General features: G+C 42.7%; 1 protein-coding gene across 2 annotated transcripts in view; it reads left to right on the top strand.

Annotated features, from left to right (window-relative positions):
* The window catches only part of SORCS2 (sortilin related VPS10 domain containing receptor 2), a 1,226,315-nt gene that overhangs the window by 1,171,616 nt on the left and 32,858 nt on the right, over nt 1-21,841 (top strand). For both annotated transcript variants that reach the window (XM_073647901.1, XM_073647911.1), the window contains exons 20-21: nt 14,259-14,392; nt 14,661-14,784. In XM_073647901.1, coding sequence (XP_073504002.1) covers nt 14,259-14,392; nt 14,661-14,784 — 258 coding nt within the window. The remainder of the gene's footprint in view (nt 1-14,258; nt 14,393-14,660; nt 14,785-21,841) is intronic.

Genomic DNA, 21,841 nt, shown 5'->3' with positions numbered 1-21,841 from the left:
ATGCTACACATCTACAATGGATACAAAAAGTCTACACACCCCTGTTAAATTGCCAGTTTTTGTCATGTAAAAATATCACACAAAGAAAAATTTCAGATTTGTTGTCCACATGTAATGTCACTTATAATCTGTACAATTTAATTGAAAAATAAACTGAAATCTTTTCAAGTGGAAAAATAAAGAACTAAAATAATGTGGTTCCATAAATATGCACTCCATTACACTAATATTTTGTTGAAGAATCCTTTGAATTTATGACAGTGTTCAGTCATTTGGGTAGAAATGTATCAGTATGGTACATCTAGAATTGGCAGTCTTTGCCACTCTTCCTTACAGTAGCTCCAAATCTGTCAGGTTGTGTAAAGCACCCTCTTCAGGTCACCCACAGATTTTCTATTGGATTCAGGTCTGGCTTCTGGCTGGGCCATTCCAAAACTGTGATCAACTTCTCGCAAAGCCATTCTTTTGTTAATTTGGTGGTATGCTTAGGGTAATTGTCGTGCTGAGAGGTGAAACTCCTTTTCATCTTCTGTTTTCTAGCACAGGGCTTAAGGTTTTTGTTGCAAAATTGCCTCCACTATCTTTCACTGTGGGTATGGTGTTCTTTTAGTGATGGGTCTTCAACCAACATATGTTTTGATGAGACCGAGGTTGAATTATTTGGCCATAATTCCAAAAGTTAACAAATCTAGGCTTGGATGTTTTTCTTTGTAGCACACAAACCAGTACTTTCCAGAAATTTCTGCATCTCATTTAATGTTGTTGTAGGCCTCTTAGGAGCCTCCTGGACCAATTTTATTCTTGTCTTTTCAACAAATTTTGAGGGACGTCCAGTTCTAAGTAATGTCACTGTTGTGCCAAATTTAAACCGCCACTTGATGTCAGTGTTCAGTGTCCATGATATATTTAATGCTTTGGAAAATAATTTGTACCCTTTTCCTGACTGATAACTTTCAACATTGGGATCCTTTTGCTGTGTTGTAAGCTATTTATGACTTCTGCTGTAAAATGCAACTAAGAAAATGTCAGGAAAATTCAGTTTATTTCTTAGTGGGTTTGCATAGATTATAGGTGGAAAAAGTTCTGAAATAATTCTTTTTGGGTTATTTTTTTCTTACAAAGTAAAAATTTGGCATTTTAACAGGGGTGTTTAGAATTTTTATATCCACTGTAGCTGCTAGGTTAAAATAACAAAAATTCTACATATACATTGTGAATAAGAGGCAAGCAGCAGCTATATGAGATCAAAGGTTTTTTTTTCATTACTGGACAAATCATTTCAGGACCCCTAATTCAAATAAAAACAATCAAAACGCATCAACGTTTCAGCAGTCACCGCCGCTCCTCCCGGAGAAGGAGCCAATGGGCGTCCAATGTTTGGATGCAGCCTTTACAATTTCGTGAGAGTGGATGTCCTCTCAGAATATGGATGAGCTGCAGCCAAACAGAAGCTGCTCATTGGCAGCAGCCGACAGCGGTGTTGTTGCAGGAGGTTAGCGTACATTGTTTTTATGTTAATTGGCGCCCTAACGTGATTAAGCTGGGGTTGTTTAGTAGTGGACAACTCCTTTAGGCTGTGGTTGTCTAGTAGTGGACAACTCCTCTAGGCTGGGGTTGTCTAGTAGTGGACAACTCCTTTAGGCTGGAGTTGTCTAGTAGTGGGCAACTCATTTTAGGCTGGGGTTGTCTAGTAGTAGACAACTCCTTTAGGCTGGGGTTGTTTAGCAGTGGACAACTCCTTTAGGCTGGGGTTGTCTAGTAGTGGACAACTCCTTTAGGCTGGGGTTGTCTAGTAGTGGACAACTCCTTTAGGTTGGGGTTGTCTAGTAGTGGACAACTCCTTTAGGCTGGGGTTGTCTAGTAGTGGACAACTCCTTTAGGCTGGGGTTGTCTAGTAGTGGACAACTGCTTTAGGCTGGGGTTGTCTAGTAGTGGACAACTGCTTTAGGCTGGGGTTGTCTAGTAGTGGACAACTCCTTTAGGCTGGGGTTGTCTAGTAGTGGACAACTCCTTTAGGCTGGGGTTGTCTAGTAGTGGACAACTCCTTTAGGCTGGGGTTGTCTAGTAATGGAAAACTCCTTTAGGCTGGGGTTGTCTAGTAGTGGACAACTCCTTTAGGCTGGGATTGTCTAGTAGTGGACAACTCCTTTAGGCTGGGGTTGTTTAGCAGTGGACAACTCCTTTAGGCTGGGGTTGTCTAGTAGTGGACAACTCCTTTAGGCTGGGGTTGTCTAGTAGTGGACAACTCCTTTAAGCTGGGGTTGTCTAGTAGTGGACAACTGCTTTAGGCTGGGGTTGTCTAGTATTGGACAACTCCTTTAGGCTGGGGTTGTCTAGTAATGGACAACTCCTTTAGGCTGGGATTGTCTAGTAGTGGACAATTCCTTTAGGCTGGGGTTGTCTAGTAGTGGACAACTCCTTTAGGTTGGGGTTGTCTAGTAGTGGACAACTCCTTTAGGTTGGGGTTGTCTAGTAGTGGACAACTCCTTTAGGCTGGGGTTGTCTAGTAGTGGACAACTGCTTTAGGCTGGGGTTGTCTAGTAGTGGACAACCCCTTTAGGCTGGGGTTGTCTAGTAGTGGACAATTCCTTTAGGCTGGGGTTGTCTAGTAATGGAAAACTCCTTTAGGCTGGGGTTGTCTAGTAGTGGACAACTCCTTTAGGCTGGGGTTGTCTAGTAGTGGACAACTCCTTTAGGCTGGGGTTGTTTAGCAGTGGACAACTCCTTTAGGCTGGGGTTGTCTAGCAGTGGACAACTCCTTTAGGCTGGGGTTGTCTAGTAGTGGACAACTCCTTTAGGCTGGGGTTGTCTAGTAGTGGACAACTCCTTTAGGCTGGGGTTGTCTAGTAGTGGACAACTCCTTTAGGCTGGGGTTGTCTAGTAGTGGACAACTCCTTTAGGCTGGGGTTGTCTAGTAGTGGAAAACTCCTTTAGGCTGGGGTTGTCTAGTAGTGGACAACTGTTTTAGGCTGGGGTTGTCTAGTAGTGGACAACTGCTTTAGGCTGGGGTTGTCTACTAGTAGACAACTCCTTTAGGCTGGGGTTGTCTAGTAGTGGACAATTCCTTTAGGCTGGGGTTGTCTAGTAGTGGACAACTCCTTTAGGTTGGGGTTGTCTAGTAGTGGACAACTCCTTTAGGCTGGGGTTGTCTAGTAGTGGACAACTCCTTTAGGTTAGGGTTGTCTAGTAGTGGACAACTCCTTTAGGCTGGGGTTGTCTAGTAGTGGACAACTCCTTTAGGCTGGGGTTGTCTAGTAGTGGACAACTCCTTTAGGCTGGGGTTGTCTAGTAGTGGACAATTCCTTTAGGCTGGTTTTGTGAAGTAGTGGACAACTCCTTTAGGCTGGGGTTGTCTAGTAGTGGACAATTCCTTTAGGCTGGGGTTGTCTAGTAGTGGAAAACTCCTTTAGGCTGGGGTTGTCTAGTAGTGGAAAACTCCTTTAGGCTGGGGTTGTCTAGTAGTGGACAACCCCTTTAAAAAAAAATTCTGTTACATTTTTTGCAAAATCTAAAAACTGTAACATAGTTTCCATTTGGAAAAGTGAAGAGACAGACAAGTTCTCTTAAGGAGAAAGCTGCCTGTTTTCAACATAAATTAGTCATTCGCTTGTTGGAGAGAAACCCCCTTGACAATAAACCGAAATCTTTACTGCAATGGAATATGATGATAATTTTATCACAACACGGAAAGTGCTCACTTTTGTCTTCTTATGTGCGGAAAAATCTAAATAAAATTAGAATTTTTATCTGGGCAAACATCATATTTTGTGAGACCCTGAGGAAATTATCCAATCCAACAGCAGGAAATATTTTCTGCTCATTACTTGCATGCCCCCAGTAGACCCGTGAGTCAAAGTTTATCGTATTAAAATCCAAGTCTCATAAAAGTTATTAAAAGCTTTAGAAATTAATCCCCGTAGTTCATAGCAACCCCCAAATATGTATTTACAAACGACGGCCGCTACCGCTTAATAAAGGAATCCGCCGAAGCCTATACTTAGCGGAAGATGTTTAATGAGATGATTTTCAATGTGGACGTAAAATAATATAAACATCCTGGAAGTGCGTGAGTAATTGTGTGAATATATGCCGAGGCCGGCCAAATCATTACTGGGAGTGCGTGTCTCTTGTTGGCTGCGTCGCATCGGAGTATTGCCAGCAAATTACATCCCTCTTATTTAATTCTGGATTGCACACATAAGGATATTAAATCAACGCATATGGTAATACATTCCTCAATAAATATTTTGGCTCACATTTAATTTCTTTTTTTTTTGGAGGTTTTTTTTTTTATTTTGGGTGTTGCTGAAAAAATGAGATTATTATAGCACTTATATTTCTAGGCTCGGAGTAACCCATCATTATACGATGGGATATAATATAAAATACTACATTTACATTATTACTGAAATAGTAGATTGCCCGGAGATCCATAGCGGAGCTTGATATGAGCCACCACCATTACTTCACTTATCCATTGGTTGGGGACAGTTATCCCTGGTAGTAGTTATCCCTGGTGGTCTGGGTTATGTTCAGGGAAAGGTTCCTGGTGGTTTATAAATCAGTAAAACTGTATACTTGGTGTTCTGTCACTCAGTTAGTAACTGATTCCAAAAAAGTTGAGTAATATTCTCAGTGCTTTATAACTAATGGTCAATGACACAAGCGAGGTTTTAGCCCTGGTGGTCCAGTGTGTTGTTTTTGTTTTTTTGTAAAATGAACCACTAGTTGTTTTTGAGCATCTTAATAGTGTTTTTATGCAGGACTGATACAGTGAATAGCCACTCCACTACTGTTCTGTGCCAACCCAATGTTAGGCCAGAACATTCAATAAGGGGAATTTATCAAAGTTTTTGTGCCAGTTTTTTGCCATAAAAAAAAGTCGCAAACTTGGCTGTACACCATTTTTGTGAAGAAAAAATAAATTGTGTCTGTTTTATATTTTACGCCGATCTCTCGCCACTTTTAAAAAGTGGATGTATTTTGGCCGAGGCCAGCTATGTAAATAAGGTTTTAGTCAGGTTTATGCATTGGAAGTTTTTTAAAGTTTTTAAAAAATTACAAAAAAGTCACTCCAGTAAGGGCAGGTGCAGACGACCATAGGTTTTGTCATTATAGAGAGAATAAGGCCGATTATGCAAATGACTCTCTGATCAAACTCTGATCAGAGTGTAATCATAGAGTGATCCTTTTTTTCAGAGGAGGAGAAGATGTAGAATTTTTTTCTCTATCTTCTCCATTCTGACAGTCCGAGGAAATCGAACCACACTCAGATGTCATCCGAGTGCAGTCCGATGTTTTCCACGGACTCATTGACTTGCATGGCCGAGTGCGATTTGAATATCTGATAAAACTCAGGCATGCAGCGTTTTCTTTCCTCAAACAGACTCGGATGAAGGAAAAAAATTGGACGTGCACAGCGCCATAGACTAACATTGGTTGGGGCGAGATCCGATGTTTTTTTCAAAATCACATTCAGACCGAAAATACAGCTGACTGCACGAGAACTAATTAAAAATGGCTTTAAAAAGTGGAAAATTAGTTCCACACAGAAGAGTAAGACCACAGGCCCCACTATCAGTATTTGGTCAGTATTCGGTCAGTATTTTATTCTCAGGAGCGGGAGACAAAACCAGGTGAGGAACAATCAGAGAAAAGGTATAATAGAAACAAGTCACCAATTCTGCATTTATCACCCACTCCTGGTTTTGGATCTTTTAGATTTCAGGTGTAATAAGATAATTGTGTTAGAGGAGGTGTCTTGCCGCATGGTCTGCAGTGAAAGCAATGTGTTAGTGCTCATTTCTAAATCAGCACTCCTACAGGGAAAACTAAGTATTGCAGGGTACTCGGTTAAATAGGTGTCGAGTGCATATATTCTGTAGTCTCTGTGCTCGCCTACAGCTGAGTCATGTCCAGGTAACAGAAAGGGATTCATAATAGTTCTCCATGTTCTAGTTGTGCTTTTTACAAGATGATGATCAAACTTGACCCATATTTAGTCTTAGTAAAAAAAAAATAGATCTTTCCCAGAAGGAAAGAAAACTATTTTCCCAGTACCACCTATTGGAGATAGCTACGCTGTAAGCCATTGCCTGACCAGTGTAACAAGATGCCAGATATTAGCCATGCCAGACATTCTAGTCTATTGTAGCTAAAAAGTGATAATGACTTGTAGGGTAGCTAATAACAGCAGGTGGCACAAGTGAAATCATTCCCATTCCTTTTAGGAGAGATCTAATTTGCATATTTTCCCATGGATCATTACCAAAATGACTCTATACACACATGGTCGCCTTAAAGGGAATCTGTCACCAGGTTTTTTAGCCACCTAATCTGAGAGCAGTAAAAAATGTAGAGACGGAGACCCTGATTCCAGCAATGTGCCACGTACTAGGCTTGTTGCTGTGGTTTTGATAAAAGCTTTAACAGTAGGAGATTATCATTAGTGGGGGTGGGGTTACACAGAGCTCAGCATTCAGAGAACTGCTAGATCTGTAACAGAGAAAATGATGATTTTGTCAAAACTGCAGCAAGCAGCCCGGTAAGTGACACATCACTGGAATCCGGGTCTCTGCCCCTGCATTATGCTCCTCTTAGATGGGGTAGCAAAAACCAGGTTACAGATTCCCTTTACGGATCAACAGTCCATCGAAGTGGTTTCCATGGTATGACAGCACATGACTAATCCAATTATTATTATTATTATTATTATTATTGTTATTATTATTATTATTATTATTATTATTAAGAGTCAGTAACAACCTTGTTATCACCAATTAACTGCTTAGTTAAAGACAGTGACAGTATGAAGCCTCAGTCTAATCAATACAATTTAAGTGATAGATAACTAGAGATGATTTTAGTTGATAACCTGTAATACTTTATTGTAACTGTAGGGGCGCTATATTTAAAATGAGCAGTTACAAAGCAGTTTCACCTTAGATCTACCAATACAAGAGATCCCTTCCAATACAATCTTTATGTTTCATTTGAGAACATGCAATCTGAAATATTGTACAATTCCTTTAAAAATGGTATTCATGCAAAATGATGGATGAACAATTACGAATAATGATTATCCCTAGCAGTATGAAAGGACTGTATGCGGCCCATGGCTTGTATCAGGGCCTCGTAAGGCTGTATAAACCATATGGAAAGAGTTTGTGGAGACTGAAGATGGATCTTGGGTTGAGGATGACATCACTGGATGCTCCTGATTACTTTCTCTGTGTTTCTCGGGATCTTGAACTTTTTAAGTTAAGCGGAGCTGAAAGATGAAGCGTGCAGAATGTCATAACATACTATTAATGAGCGCGCCATGCCTAAGTTGTGGTTCAAAGAGAAGATCGTCTGTGCATGGTGTAATTCTTGCGAAAGGTTTGAAGATTTTGATTATGAAAAAAGTATGAGCAATCAAATAAAATCAAGAGATAAAAAAGAAAAGAATGGATATCTCACAATCTATATAATTACTGCATTTAGCCCCCTTCTACCGTTCACTATAAAGTGAATGTCCAATTTTGATAATCATTTTTGCGCTAAATAGGACTAAACTCAGTAAATTAGAATGCTTTATAATAACAGCTTGAAAAATGTTTTTAAAATTTGAAATGTTGTCCTACTGATATGTATGTTCAGTAAATGCACTCAATACTTGGTCGGGCTCCTTCTGCATCAATTACTGCATCAATGCGGCGTGGCATGGGGGGGATCAGCCTGTGGCACTGCTGAGGTGTTATGGAAGCCCAGGTTCCTTTGACCGCAGCCTTCAGCTCGTCTGCATTGTTGGGTCTGGTGTCTCTCATCTTCCTCTTGACAATACAACGGTTGAGAGATGATCTTAGTTCAATAAACTGGGACGATATCCTGAGACATAAAACTACACAAAGCAAATGGGAGACATTTATTAGCATCCTGAATAGGACCTGTGCACAATATATACCCTATGGGAATAAACATGTTAGAAATAGGAGGAAACCAATATGGCTAAATAGAGCTGGAAGGGGTGCAATAAGTGACAAAAAGAAAGCATTTAGAGAACTAAAGCAAGTAGGTAGTGATGAGGCATTAAATAAATACAGAAAATGAAATAAATTCTGTAAAAGCCAAATCAAGGCAGCAAAGATTGAGACAGAGACTCATTGCCAGAGAAAGTAAAAATAATCCCAAAATATTCTTTAACTACATAAATAGTAAGAAACTAAAAAATGATGGTCCCCTTAAAAATAGTCTGGGTGAAACGGTGGATGAGGATGAGGAAAAAGCCAATATGCTAAATGATTTTTTTTCAACAGTATTTACACAAGAAAATCGCATGACAGAAAACATGATCAGTGATAACAAAAATTCTCCATTAAATGTCACTTGCTTAACCCAGCAGGAAGTACGGCGGCGTCTAAAAATCACTAAAGTTGACAAATCCCCGGGCCCGGATTGGATACACCCGCGAGTACTGCAGGAATTAAGTAACGTCATAGATAGACCATTATTTTTAATCTTTAAAGATTCCATAATAACAGGGTCTGTACCACAGGACTGGCGTATAGCAAATGTGGTGCCAATATTCAAAAAGGGGACAAAAACCGAACTTGGACATTATAGGCCAGTAAGCTTAACCTCTACTGTGGGTAAAATCCTGGAGGGTTTCCTAAGAGATGCTATACTAGAGTATCTGAAGAGGAATAACCTCATGACCCAATATCAACATGGGTTTAGGAGGGACCGTTCCTGTCAAACTAATCTGATCAGCTTTTATGAGGAGGTAAGTTCCAGACTGGTCCAAGGAGATGCAGTGGATGTTGTGTATATGGACTTTTCAAAAGCTTTTGATACGGTTCCACACAAAAGGTTGATACATAAAATGAGAACAATGGGGATAGGGGAAAATATATGTAAGTGGGTTAAGAACTGGCTCAGTGATAGGAAACAAAGGGTGGTTATTAATGGAACACACTCAGATTGGGTCACAGTTAACAGTGGGGTACCACAGGGGTCAGTATTGGGCCCACTTCTTTTTAACATATTTATTAATGACCTTGTAGGGGGCATACAGAGTAGTATTTCAATATTTGCAGATGACACTAAACTCTGCAGGGTAATCAATACAGAGGATGACAATTTTATATTACAGGAGGATCTATGTAAATTAGAAGTTTGGGCTGATAAATGGCAAATGAGCTGTAGCATCGGTGTCTCTGCCTCCTGCCCCTCTGTTCTCCTGCTGCTGAGGTGCGCACTGCGCGCAGCTTCCCGGGCACTGTGCTTAGGGTGCGGGTGCGCTCCCTCCCTCTTAAAGGGGCCTCGCGCGCCGTCCTAAAGAGTCCCCGGCCAATGGCCGGAGGACTGCTCCTATATTAAGCACCTCCTCCAAAATGGAGGTGCCTGTGCAAGGTTGTTGTTTGTGTGCTAACACTCTCCTCAGCCCTCAGGTTCCTTACCCGCCAGTCTGTCTAATAGTCTGCCCGCCAGTCTGTTTACCTGCTGTGCCTGCCAGCCTGCCTACCCGGAGTACCTGCCAGTTACCTGCCGTGCCCACCAGCCTGCTTACCTAGTACACCTGCCAGATTACCTTCCATGCCCGCCAGCCTGCCTACCCGGAGCACCTGCCAGTTACCTGCCGTGCCCGCCAGCCTGCCTGCCCGGAGCACCTGCCAGATTACCTGCCATGCCCGCCTGCCTGCCTACCCGGAGCACCTGCCAAGTTACCTGCCATACCCGCCTGCTCGTTTACCCGGAGTACCTGTCTGGCTATCCGCCGTACCCACCTGCTTGTCTACCCGGATCACCCGCCAGCCTACCTGCCGTGCTCATCCGCTGTACCGGTCAGCTCCTGTCATCTGACCCATGGGAGTCACCTGCTCTCACACAAGGTCGGTCCCAGAGTGGCACCTGGTTCACCTACCCGGTCCCTCCTTGGTTCACGGAGTCGACTAAGCTGCCGTGTGACCTGGTCTTTCCGAGTAGGCACTTAGTTACGCCCCTCTGGTCCCTCCTTGCATCAAAGCACAGAGGTTCCACCACCCGGATCCATAACAGTTTGCACAGGCCATGGAATCCGGTGGCTCCCAGGCTCCTTCGCTCTCTGACTTGTACCAGGAGGTCTCTCGTCAGAGATCCCAACAGGAGACTATTCTGTCCTATCTGCGGACAGTCAACTCCCGCCTGGACATGCTGTCAACTCCGACGATGTCCGTCTCTAATTGAGCGGCACCCACTCCGGCGGCACCTCTACCCTGTGGCGCTGTGGCACCTGGCTTTGGACCCTGGCCTTCTGCGCCTCCACGTTTCGATGGTGACCCTGTCCTATGTCGAGGCTTCATAAATCACTGCTGCACTTTGAACTTCTGGCACACCAGTTCATCTCCGACCGGGCCAAGGTGGCATTCATGTCTCACCTCACCGGAGAGGCATTGGCGTGGCTTAACCCTCTGTGGGAGAGAGGGGATCCTCTGGTGTCCGATCTCCGGGCCTTCCTCGCGGCCTTCCGGAAGCTGTTAGATGAACCTGGACGAAGATCTTCTACTGCCTCCTCACTTCTCCGACTCCATCAAGGGAGTCTTTCTTTGGGACGGTATGCCGTGCTTTTCCGCACCCTCTCATCTGAACTGGCCTGGAATAATGAGGCACTGGTGTCCACCTTTTGGGAGAGCATTTCTGGACGGATCAAGGATGAGCTAGCCGGCCGAGGCATACCTCCCACCCTGGACGACCTGGTGTCTTTAGCTACCCGGATCGACATGCGCTTTCTGTAACGTGCTAAGGAGACGACCTGGGAGAGAAGACCTCCACGTCTTGCTCCAACCTTCCAAAGGCCTGTTTCGCAACCAGCAATCCCCCGGGTGTCTTCTCCAGAGCCAATGCAAATTGACCAAGCCAAGATGGTCAAGTCTCGCCAGGAGACACGCCACGCCGAAGGAAGTTGCTTCTACTGTGGCAGTATAGAGCATCTGATCCGTTCCTGCCCGGAGAGATCGGGAAACTCCAGTGTCTAGGACCGCTCGGAGAGGTCGTCCTAGGCATGAGTTCTTCCTCTCCTTCCTTGACTCTGTTTCTGTCACCAGTGGTGAGACCCGCTTCTTCGAGACTGCCTTTCTGGATTCCGGAGCTGCAGGGAATCTCATTCAACAGGCCGTTGTGGAGCGTTATCAGATTCCTACCATACATCTGGCTGGACCTTTGGCAATTTCCTCAGTGGATGGGAAGCTTCTTCCGGAAACCATCTTGCTGGTCACTGAGCCTGTAACTCTTCAACTGGGAATGCTGCACTCGTAGAAGATCTCCTTTCATGTGCTGTCTGGTCTCTCTCATCCCCTCTTGCTTGGTCTGCCCTGGTTACAGAGACATGAGCCTGTCCTGAATTGGAGATCTGGTGAAGTGCTCCGTTGGGGTTAGGAAAGCCATGAATCCTGTTTGGTTCCTGTTCGTCCTGCTCAACCCCCGTCTACGCTGGCTAACCTACCTGTCCTGCCGGCACCCTAGTGGTCCTATGTGGACATCTTTGACAAAAAGGAGGCTGAGACCCTACCACCTCATAGGCCGTATGATTGCCCCATCGACCTAATACCTGGTGCTTCACCTCCTCATGGGCGAATCTACCCCTTGTTGTTGGCCGAGACCCGTGCTATGTCTGAGTACATTGAGGAGAATCTTGCTAGGGGATTTATCCGGAAATCCACCTCTCCGGCTGGAGCAGGATTCTTCTTCGTCAAGAAAAAAAGACGGCTCGCTTTGTCCTTGTATTGACTATAGGGGTCTAAACCAGATTACCATCAAAAATAAGTACCCCCTGCCTCTCATCTCCGAGTTGTTTGACCGCCTAAAAGTCGCGAAGATCTTCACCAAGCTCGATCTTCGGGGGGCGTACAATCTGGTCCGGATTCGCTAGAGAGATGAGTGTAAGACGGCATTCAACAGCCGGGACGGTCACTACAAATACCGCGTGATGCCATTCGGTCTCTGTAATGATCCAGCCGTCTTCCAGGAGCTAGTTAACGACATCTTCCGAGATCTCCTGTATTCCTGCGTGGTGGTGTACCTGGACGACATCTTGGTGTTCTCCCCGGATCTGCCCTCACACCGGAGGGATGTTCGTCAGGTTCTGCTGAGGCTCCGGAAGAATCGCCTGTATGCTAAATACGAGAAATGCCTCTTTGAGCAGACCTCCTTGCCATTTCTTGGTTACATCATTTCTGAGACCGGTCTGCGGATGGATCCCAAGAAGGTGTCTGCCATCTTAAAGTGGCCCCGACCGGAGGGATTGAAGGCGATTCAACGGTTTTTGGGTTTCGCGAACTATTAACGCCTCTTCATTCCTCATTTTTTCCTCCCGGACTGCTTCCATCTCTGCTCTCACCCGTAAAGGAGCAAATCCCAGGGAGTGGTCTTATGAGGCGGAGAAAGCCTTCGTCTCCCTAAAACAAGCGAGTCACTCTATGCCAGATGCATCAAAGCAGCCCCAAAACATAGCCGAGCTTCCTCCATGTCTCACAGTAGGTACAATACTCTTTTATTTGTGTGCTTCATTTTTGTGTCTGTGAACGTAGAGCTGGAGTCACTTGCCAAAAAGCGTCAGTTATGTCTCATGAGTCCAACGGACATTCTCCAACAGGCTTTGTGGCTTGTCAATATGCATTTAGAAATTCCATTCTCGCTTTTTTATGTTTTTCTTTCAACAGTGGTTTCCTCCTCAGTTGTCTTTCATGAAGTCCACTTTGGCCAAGACAGTGACGGATGGTGCGATCTGACACTGTTGTACCTTGACCTTGAAGTTCACCTCTTTGGAAATTGTTCTATTTTCTTTGGTTACCATTCGTATTATATGTCTCTCCAATTTGTCATCAATTTTGGGGCCATGTCCAGGGAGGTTGGCTACAGTCCCATAGACTTTAAACTTCTGAATAATATGTGCAACTGTAGTAACAGGAACATCCAGCAGTTTGGAGATGGTCTTACGTCCTTTACCTTACACATGTTTGTCTATCATTTTCTTTCTTATCTCCTGAGGCAACTTTCACTTTAGCTTTCTTTGCTCCTGTGTTCAAGGTGGTACATACCATGATACCAAACAGCACAGTGACTACTTTTCACCCTATATATAAGCAGACTGACTGATTACAAGTTTGTAGACACTAGTGATGCTAATTACAGGATACAACTTAGTTTAACATGTCCCTGTGGTCAAATTATTTTCAATCATTTCTAGGGATGCCATCATTGTTGTCTAGGTCATTTTCATTAGTTTTTTTTTTTTTTTTCCATTGACCCAAAATTGAAAAATAATGTCTGATTTTGATTAGTTGATATTCAGTAAATTTACATTGAAAATTACTTTTGTCAGTTTTGAGTAATTTAAGTGACCATCGTGGCTTTTTCTTACTTTACCAGAAGGGTACCAACAATTTTGTCCTTCTGTATGTAACCAGACTATGAATACAAAGTGTCCATGCATACCATGTAGTTTAAGGCTGTGTGCCCACGTAGCGTTTTTCAAGCGTATATGCTGCGGAATTTCCGCAGCATAAACGCTTGAAAAACGCATGTATATCCGCACCCCATGGTCCCCAGTGGCATTCCGCAATGTCAATGCCCATGCTGCGGATTTTTCCGCAGCGTATATGCTGCGGTCAAAAATCCGCAGCATGTTCATTAATTTTGCGGAAGCGCAGCGGAATCAATGTGCGGATGGTACCCAAGTCTGGATGAGAGGAGACTCTCATCCAGCCCTGGGTACCAAAGAACCTGTAAAAAAAAAGAAAAAATAAAGTTTATACTTATCTTCTGATGTTTTCCCTCCGTCGCGCTGTTGTCTGAAGGACCTGCCACGTCATTGAGTCATGTGACCCACCACATGACTCAATGACGTCACCGCAGGTCCTGCACACAACAGCGTGAGCCGCTCAAGCCTCCGGACGGGGCAGAGAATGCATCAGAAGGTGAGTATAAAGTTTATTTTTTACCATTCTGAACAAGTTGTCAAGCACTTTTCCAAGTGATGCTTGGAGAAGTGCTTGATAACCCGCATGCGGAAATGCATGCAAAGACGCCTCACAAACGCTTCTACCTGGCGGGAAAACCGCATGTAATATCCGCATGCGATTTTCCCGCCAGGGAGAAGCGTAAAAAATATGCTTCAGGTCCGCAACGTGGGCACATAGCCTAAATGCTGCATGGACTGGTGACTTTTGTAGCAGATTTTTTCAGATTTTTTTATGTTGTAGGGTAGGCTTGGAATAAATAATGTGAATTCTTTGTTTCAGCTCCTCTCCAGGCTTTACATCTTGAAGTGGTGCCAGTCGCTGGCAAAAACCAAGAAGTGAATTTGTCAGCTGTTATACAGCCAAGCATTGCAAACCTGTCTGTCTACTACTGGTGGATTGGAAATAACCTGCAGGTACAAGCTGATATTTGTGTTGCTGTCACCTGTTTTAACACAGATTGATCCTGAAGGTCATTACTGCGAGTGGTTTACTTCTCCTTCACTGAACCGTAAAAGCTCGGTCTTGTAAAATAGAAATGTAAAATAAAAAAAAAAACAGAAGTTCACTTCTGTAACATTGCACAGAACTGTCAAAATTTAGGGCTCAATTTTCTTGCAATTTCCTTTTCTTCTTTATTTAACTCTAATGTAACATGTTAAATTAACTTTGTATTATTTTCAGCCATTCTTGACTTTGGACAACTATCTCGTGACCAGATTTACTGAGGCTGGGGAGTTCAGAGTGACGGTGCAAGTGATATACTGGAGCTCTATGTTGCAAGACTCAAAAGTTGTCAGAGTATTTGGTAAGAAACCATTCATTATGATTATTTTAAGGCATTAGCATTGTCTATGTTTAGCTCTCCTTAAAAAAAAACCCTAAATGCCACCATTCAATAAAATAGATAAATGCACATAGGCTGTAGATATTGTCAATAGACTTAGTACAATATCTATGTGTCATATTATTGGTTTGTTTTCTCCCTGGTTGACTGTTTTAATTGGTTATGTAGAGTCTACAGGAGAGTAAAATCAATCTGCCTTATAATTATAGCTGCAGCTCTGCTTAGTCAGATTAGTTGCTGTGGATAAGCACGAGCCCACCACAAGCATATCTCCAATAACACACATTTAACAGGTCAGATCTTACTCTTGTTTGAAGCAAAAAAAATCTGTTTATAATAATATTTTAATATTTACCTTCCTAACATCAGTATAATGTTCGAGTAGTCCAGGATAACTGCATAACTGTTCACCACCTAAAGTCAGTACTTTTTAGAGCCTCCTTCTTACTGGTGCAAGTCGCTTTGGATAAGTCTCTATTAGCTTTCCACATTTTGCCACTGGGATTTTTGCCCATTCCTCAAGGCAAAACTGCTCCAGCTCCTTCAACTTAGATGGTCTCCTCTGGTGAACAGCAATCTTCAAGTCTGACCACAGATTCTCAATTGGATTAATGTCTGGGTTTTGACAAGGCCACTCCAAAACAGACTGAAACAGGTTTTGCTCAAGAATATCATTGTATTTTGCACCATCCATCTTCCCTTTGACTCGGACCATGTTCCCTGCCCATGCTACCAAAAAACATCCCCACATCATGATTCTGCCACCACCATGTTTCACTGTGGGGATGGTGTTCTTGGAGTGATGAGCTTTGTTGGTTTTGCGCCAGACATAATGTTTAGCTTGATGGCCAAAAAGTTCAATTTTGGTCTCATTTGACCACAGCACCTTCCTCCGTACTTTTGGGGAGTCTCCCACATGTCTTTTAGCAACCTCAAAATAAGCCTTACAATTTTTGTGTGTAAGTAAAGGCTTTTTTCTGCCCATTCTTCCATAAAAGCCACCTCTATGGAGTGTACAGCTTATTGTGGTCATATGGACAGATACTCCAGTCTCTGCTAGGGAACTCTGCAGCTCCTTCAGTGTTACTTTTGGTCTCTGTGCTGCCGCTCTGATTAATGCCCTACTTGCCCGGGCTGAGAGTTTTGGTGGGCGACCCTCTTTTGGTAGGTTTGTTGTGGTACCATGGTCTTTCCATTTGATGATAATGGATTTGATGGTGCTCCGGGGGATCAAAGATTGGGATATTTTTTTTATAACACAACCCTGACTTGTACTTCTCAACAACTTTGCCCCTGACTTGTTTGGAGATCTCCTTGGTCTTCATGGTGTTTGGTTAGTGATGCCTCTTGCTCAATGTTGCAGCCTCTGTGGCCTTTCAAAAAAGGTAAAGTGTATACAGTATACTGACAGACATGTGATACTTAGATTGCACACAGGTGGACGTCCTTTCACTAAGCATGTGACTTATGAGGGGAATTGATCTTTTTTATTGCCTAAAAATTTCTTTACGACCTCTTTATATGCAATCCACTCTTCTTTTTGAGGATCCATCATGGTATTGACAAACTCTTTATCAGCTATAAACCTTCTAATGTCTGGTCCGATGAACACACCTTCCTTCTATTTTGCCTCTGAGAGGTTTGGAAACTTGGTGACGAAGTATTTGAGGCATTCTCCGTCTCTTGGAAGTGATTTTATGAATTGCTTCATCAAGGCCAGTTTTATGTGGATAGGTGGTAGAAGAACTTTATAGGGAGGTACCAAAGTTTCTCGGAGGACATTATTTTCAACGACTGTGAACACCCTCGGCTGCCAATTCTTCTTGGTCCAGTGATTTTGTCGGTCTCGACTGTCCCACAGACACAGAAAACAAGGGTATGGTATACCCAGCTTGTTGCCAGAGCAGCATGCACAAGACCTTCAAATCCCCACACACTTGCCAACCGTGGTCTTCATTTGTAAGTTTACGAGAAACCAATTCCAAGTTCTTGTAGGTTTCCTTCAAGTGTACGGAATGACCTACAGGGATGGAAGCGTAAAAACCGTTGTTGTGGAGTAAAACTGCTTTGAGACTTCTTTTTGTAGTATCTATAAAAAGACGCCATTGCGCTGAATCATATTGGATTTTGAATTGACCCATCAAACCTTCGACATCGATGCAATAAACCAACTTGTATTCCTGGGCAAAGTAAGGAACAAACTCCTTTTCACGATGTCTAAACCATGAAAAAGACGCTCCTGGTAACAATAAATTCCTGCTTTTGAGCCTTGATCTGAGTAACTCAGTGGCATCTTTGGGAAGATTCAAGTCTCTTACTAAATCCTTCATCTCCTCCTGGGAGGAAAATTTTGGTCTTGTATCATCTTCAATGTCAGAACTTGATTCGTCATCTGGTTCAGGTATGATTCCACCTTCATCGGAGCTAGGTATCTCTTCCAAGGTAGCAGGGGCCTTGGGTACTGGTATATCTGTGCCATGGGGGATGGGACGAATTGCTGAGTGAAGATTGGGGTATGAAATGCAATGCTTCCATTTGGAATTATACCCTTTCACATGGCATTAACACAAGTAACAGTCGTCACTATGGTTCTTTTGCTCTCGCCATACCATAGGAATCCCATAATGGAAAGCTTTTTTCTTACCCTAGAACCAATATCGGAGGTCCTCAACGCACACGTTTGCACCCTTTATGAGGCGCCCAAACTTTATCTTGATCTCCAAGTTTTAGTCCGAAGTATGTGAAGTACTTTTTTCACAAAGTCTGTAATATTCAGTTGTTGATTCAACACTGTACATTCACCACAAATGAAACAGAAACGATCAGGCGAATTACTACACTTCTGCAAAGACATAACGCTAATTTGGGGAAACACGGTTGATGAATGAAATTCCAATGCAAGTTTCTTGAAAGCATAAGGAGCTTTCATGATGTCATTAACCACCTGACTGCCACCAGCCAATCACGCAGTTCCTGTTGATGTTAATGGGGAAAGAACATAAGCTGCCTGCCGATGATTCACACCAGAGTTTGCAGAAGAACCTATAGGTTTGTGGCAAGTCCTGACTTTTAGGATTTTTTTCAATATTTTTTTTGTTATTAAAACACCAAAATACCCGGAAATTATATGAAAATAATCAAACAGCTTTTTAGTCGCAAACCTGTGTAATATTTTATATGAAATGTTCAAAGGCTGTGTCCCTCTACAAAACAGAAAGAAAGATAGATTCACTGGTAAAATAACAAAGTACTTGAATAGGCAACACAATACGACCATAATATACATAATGTAGGAGGTTTATAGTGGAGATACACACGGGGGGCAAATGACTGCAGCCTAATAGCTGACTGTAATGTGGTTATAACAGATCACCGCGCTTTTCAAATTCATCTGTAATCCGTATGTCGGCTACATTGTAGCAGAAAACATTGTTGCACATTATGGTTACTAAGTGTGTCTCTACCCTCACCTGCACCTTTATGGACGATCATACATTATTCTTGCAGGACTTTCACTGTAAAGGAATCTGTCAGCAGGTTTTTGCGATATTATCTGAGAGCAGTGTGATATAGGGCAAGAAAGCCTGATTCCAGCAATGTGTCACTTACTGGGCTGCTTGGTGCAGGTTTCATAGAATCCCAGTTTCATCGGTTGTAGATGTATCAGAGCTCTGTATGCTGATATGCTATTATGTCAATTAGATTATGTTTATTTTAATGTTTTTTCACATATGTCTTTATCACATTTTTGACGCTGCAGTTTTTGTCTCTTTTTGCTATGTCATGCTTTAAGCTGCTTTGTTTTTGATACTTCCTGGTATTTGACTTAGACAAAATGTTGTTGATATAGTCATGTGCCGGTTACATTTATTTTTTACCTGTGGATTTTCCGCATTTAATGGCTCGCTCACACGGCCGTCGATTCTCTCATTGCCGGCGTACGTGGTATTCGGACTGCACTCGGATGACATTCGAGTGCAGTCCGATGTTTGACGCGCACCCTTAGACTTGTATGGGTAAGTGCAATTCGTCTATCGGATGCACTCGATTGCTGATCTCTGATCTGCACTGCCCAATAGTATAACATTGGGCAGGGTGCTATCCCATAAAACATCGCATAGTCGTGTTTTTTATATGACAGCCCTCATGTAAAACAATGGGCAAAAATCTGCAGATAAAACTCAGCATACCCAAAAGAGATATTGACACGCTGCAGATTTGAAACCGCAGGTCAGTTTACGCTGAGTGAAAAAAAAAACAGTGGGCAGGAGATTTCTATAAATCCCATCCACTTTGCTGGAACTGTAAAATGTTGCGTTTTTGACTTTGCATCAAAAACTCATTGTGGTAACATTGCTTAAGGAGATTGTTCCAATTATGGAAGTTACTCTCTGTCCACAGGATAGGTGAGAACTTTCTGATCACCGGGTACTGCTGAGACTGCACCATTCCCAAGAATGGCTACTGCCTGGTAGGGCAAAACTTTCATGCTTGGTACAAATCTTTTAAAGAAGATCTGTCACCAGGTCAAAAGTGGCCAGTTCTTGCTTTTATTTTATTCCCTCTGTTTTCCTGAGTATTCTTTTTTCTTTAATCTACCATATAGTTCCAGATACAGTTAGGTCCATATATATTTGGACAGAGACAACATTTTTCTAATTTTGGTTCTAGACATAACCACAATGAATTTTAAACAAAACAATTCAGATGCAGTTGAAGTTCAGACTTTCAGCTTTCATTTGAGGGTATCCACATTAAAATTGGATGAAGGGTTTAGGAGTTTCAGCTCCTTAACATGTGCCACCCTGTTTTTAAAGGGACCAAAAGTAATTGGACAGATTAAATAATTGTAAATAAAATGTTAATTTCTTGTACTTGGTTGAAAACCCTTTGTTGGCAATGACTGCCTGAAGTCTTGAACTCATGGACATCACCAGACGCTGTGTTTCCTCCTTTTTGATGCTCTGCCAGGCCTTCACTTCGGTGGTTTTCAGTTGCTGTTTGTTTGTGGGCCTTTCTGTCTGAAGTTTAGTCTTTAACAAGTGAAATGCATGCTCAATTGGGTTGAGATCAGGTGACTGACTTGGCCATTCAAGAATATTCCACTTCTTCGCTTTAATAAACTCCTGGGTTGCTTTGGCTTTATGTTTTGGGTCATTGTCCATCTGTAGTATGAAACGACGACCAATCAGTTTGGCTGCATTTGGCTGGATCTGAGCACACAGTATGGCTCTGAATACATCAGAGTTCATTTGGTTGCTTCTGTCCTGTGTCACATCATCAATAAACACTAGTGACCCAGTGCCACTGGCAGCCATGCATGCCCAAGCCATCACACTGCCTCCGCCGTGTTTTACAGATGATGTGGTATGCTTTGGATCATGAGCTGTACCACGCCTTCGCCATACTTTTCTCTTTCCATTATTCTGGTAGAGGTTGATCTTGGTTTCATCTGTCCAAAGAATGTTCTTCCAGAACTGTGCTGGCTTTTTTAGATGTTTTTTAGCCTGTCCAGTCTAGCCTTTTTATTCTTGATGCTTATGAGTGGCTTGCACCGTGCAGTGAACCCTCTGTATTTACTTTCATGCAGTCTTCTCTTTATGGTAGATTTGGATATTGATACGCCTACCTCCTGGAGAGTGGTGTTCACTTGGTTGGCTGCTGTGAAGGGGTTTCTCTTCACCATGGAGATTATTCTGCGATCATCCACCACTGTTGTCTTCCGTGGGCGTCCAGGTCTTTTTGCATTGATGAGTTCACCAGTGCTTTCTTTCTTTCTCAGGATGTACCAAACTGTAGATTTTGCCACTCCTAATATTGTAGCAATTTCTCGGATGGGTTTTTTCTGTTTTTGCAGGTTAAGGATGGCTTGTTTCAACTGCATGGAGAGCTCCTTTGACCGCATGTTTACTTCACAGGAAAACCTTCCAAATGCAAGCACCACACCTCAAATCAACTCCAGGCCTTTTATCTGCTTAATTGAGAATGACATAACGAAGGGATTGCCCACACCTGTCCATGAAATAGCCTTGGAGTCAATTGTCCAATTACTTTTGGTCCCTTTAAAACCAGGCTGGCACATGTTAAGGAGCTGAAACTCCTAAACCCTTCATCCAATTTTAATGTGGATACTCTCAAATGAAAGCTGAAAGTCTGAACTTCAACTGCATCTGAATTGTTTTGATTAAAATTCATTGTGGTAAAGTCTAGAACCAAAATTAAAAAAATGTTGTCTCTGTCCAAATATATATGGACCTAACTGTATATGGGCTATATGGGTCTTCTAAAGAGGCATGGCTCACAGGATCCTCCGGGGCATGTCTTTAGGCTGCTCATTATTATTACTCTGTGAGCCATGCCCCCTTAGTAAAAACTATATAAATTAGGACCAAATTAAAAGGCCCATATCTATGGGACCAGATGGAGGATTTTGAAAAATAATGAATACTCAGGGGAGCAACAGGAATGAAATAAAAGCAAAAATTGGACACTTTTTAACCAGCGACAGGTCCTCTGGTTTACTAACCACCTTAGGCGCTAAGACCCCCTTGACCATGTCCTATTGCCCGATTTGTCAATCTGCCCCTTTACTGATTTGTATCTCTGTTCCATAGGATTGACTTCTTACAGAGTGACTTTATTTGTCATTATACTACCTAGTGATCTATCCACTAGGATACAAGGGAACAAGAACCATCACCGATATGCCGAATATATCACTGAGCACTATTTCTGCTATTAAATAAAGAGTTTATGACAACATAAGAAAGTTTCTGCCTTTCTATTACAGAAGTAGAGCCTTCTTGGGCTTTCTTTGGTATTGCAGATCAGGTCCATTCAAGTTAGTGTAATACCATACACTGCCTAAGAACCAGCGGGGCGCTGTTTCAACCCCTTTGAATTCCAATATTTTAGCTCATCCAACAAAGGATATGCCATAAAGACACCTATTTAAATGCATATTAACATAAATTGCTTACACCACTTTTACAATTTAGCAAAAATTAGAACTGTTGAC

Source organism: Phyllobates terribilis, unplaced genomic scaffold (assembly GCF_046119375.1).
Source record: "Phyllobates terribilis strain yellow unplaced genomic scaffold, ASM4611937v1 Scaffold_1__5_contigs__length_1240528914, whole genome shotgun sequence".
Lineage (NCBI taxonomy): Eukaryota > Metazoa > Chordata > Amphibia > Anura > Dendrobatidae > Phyllobates > Phyllobates terribilis.
The sequence above is the reverse complement of the archived record's forward strand: the minus strand, read 5'-3'. Positions and strand labels throughout refer to the sequence as shown.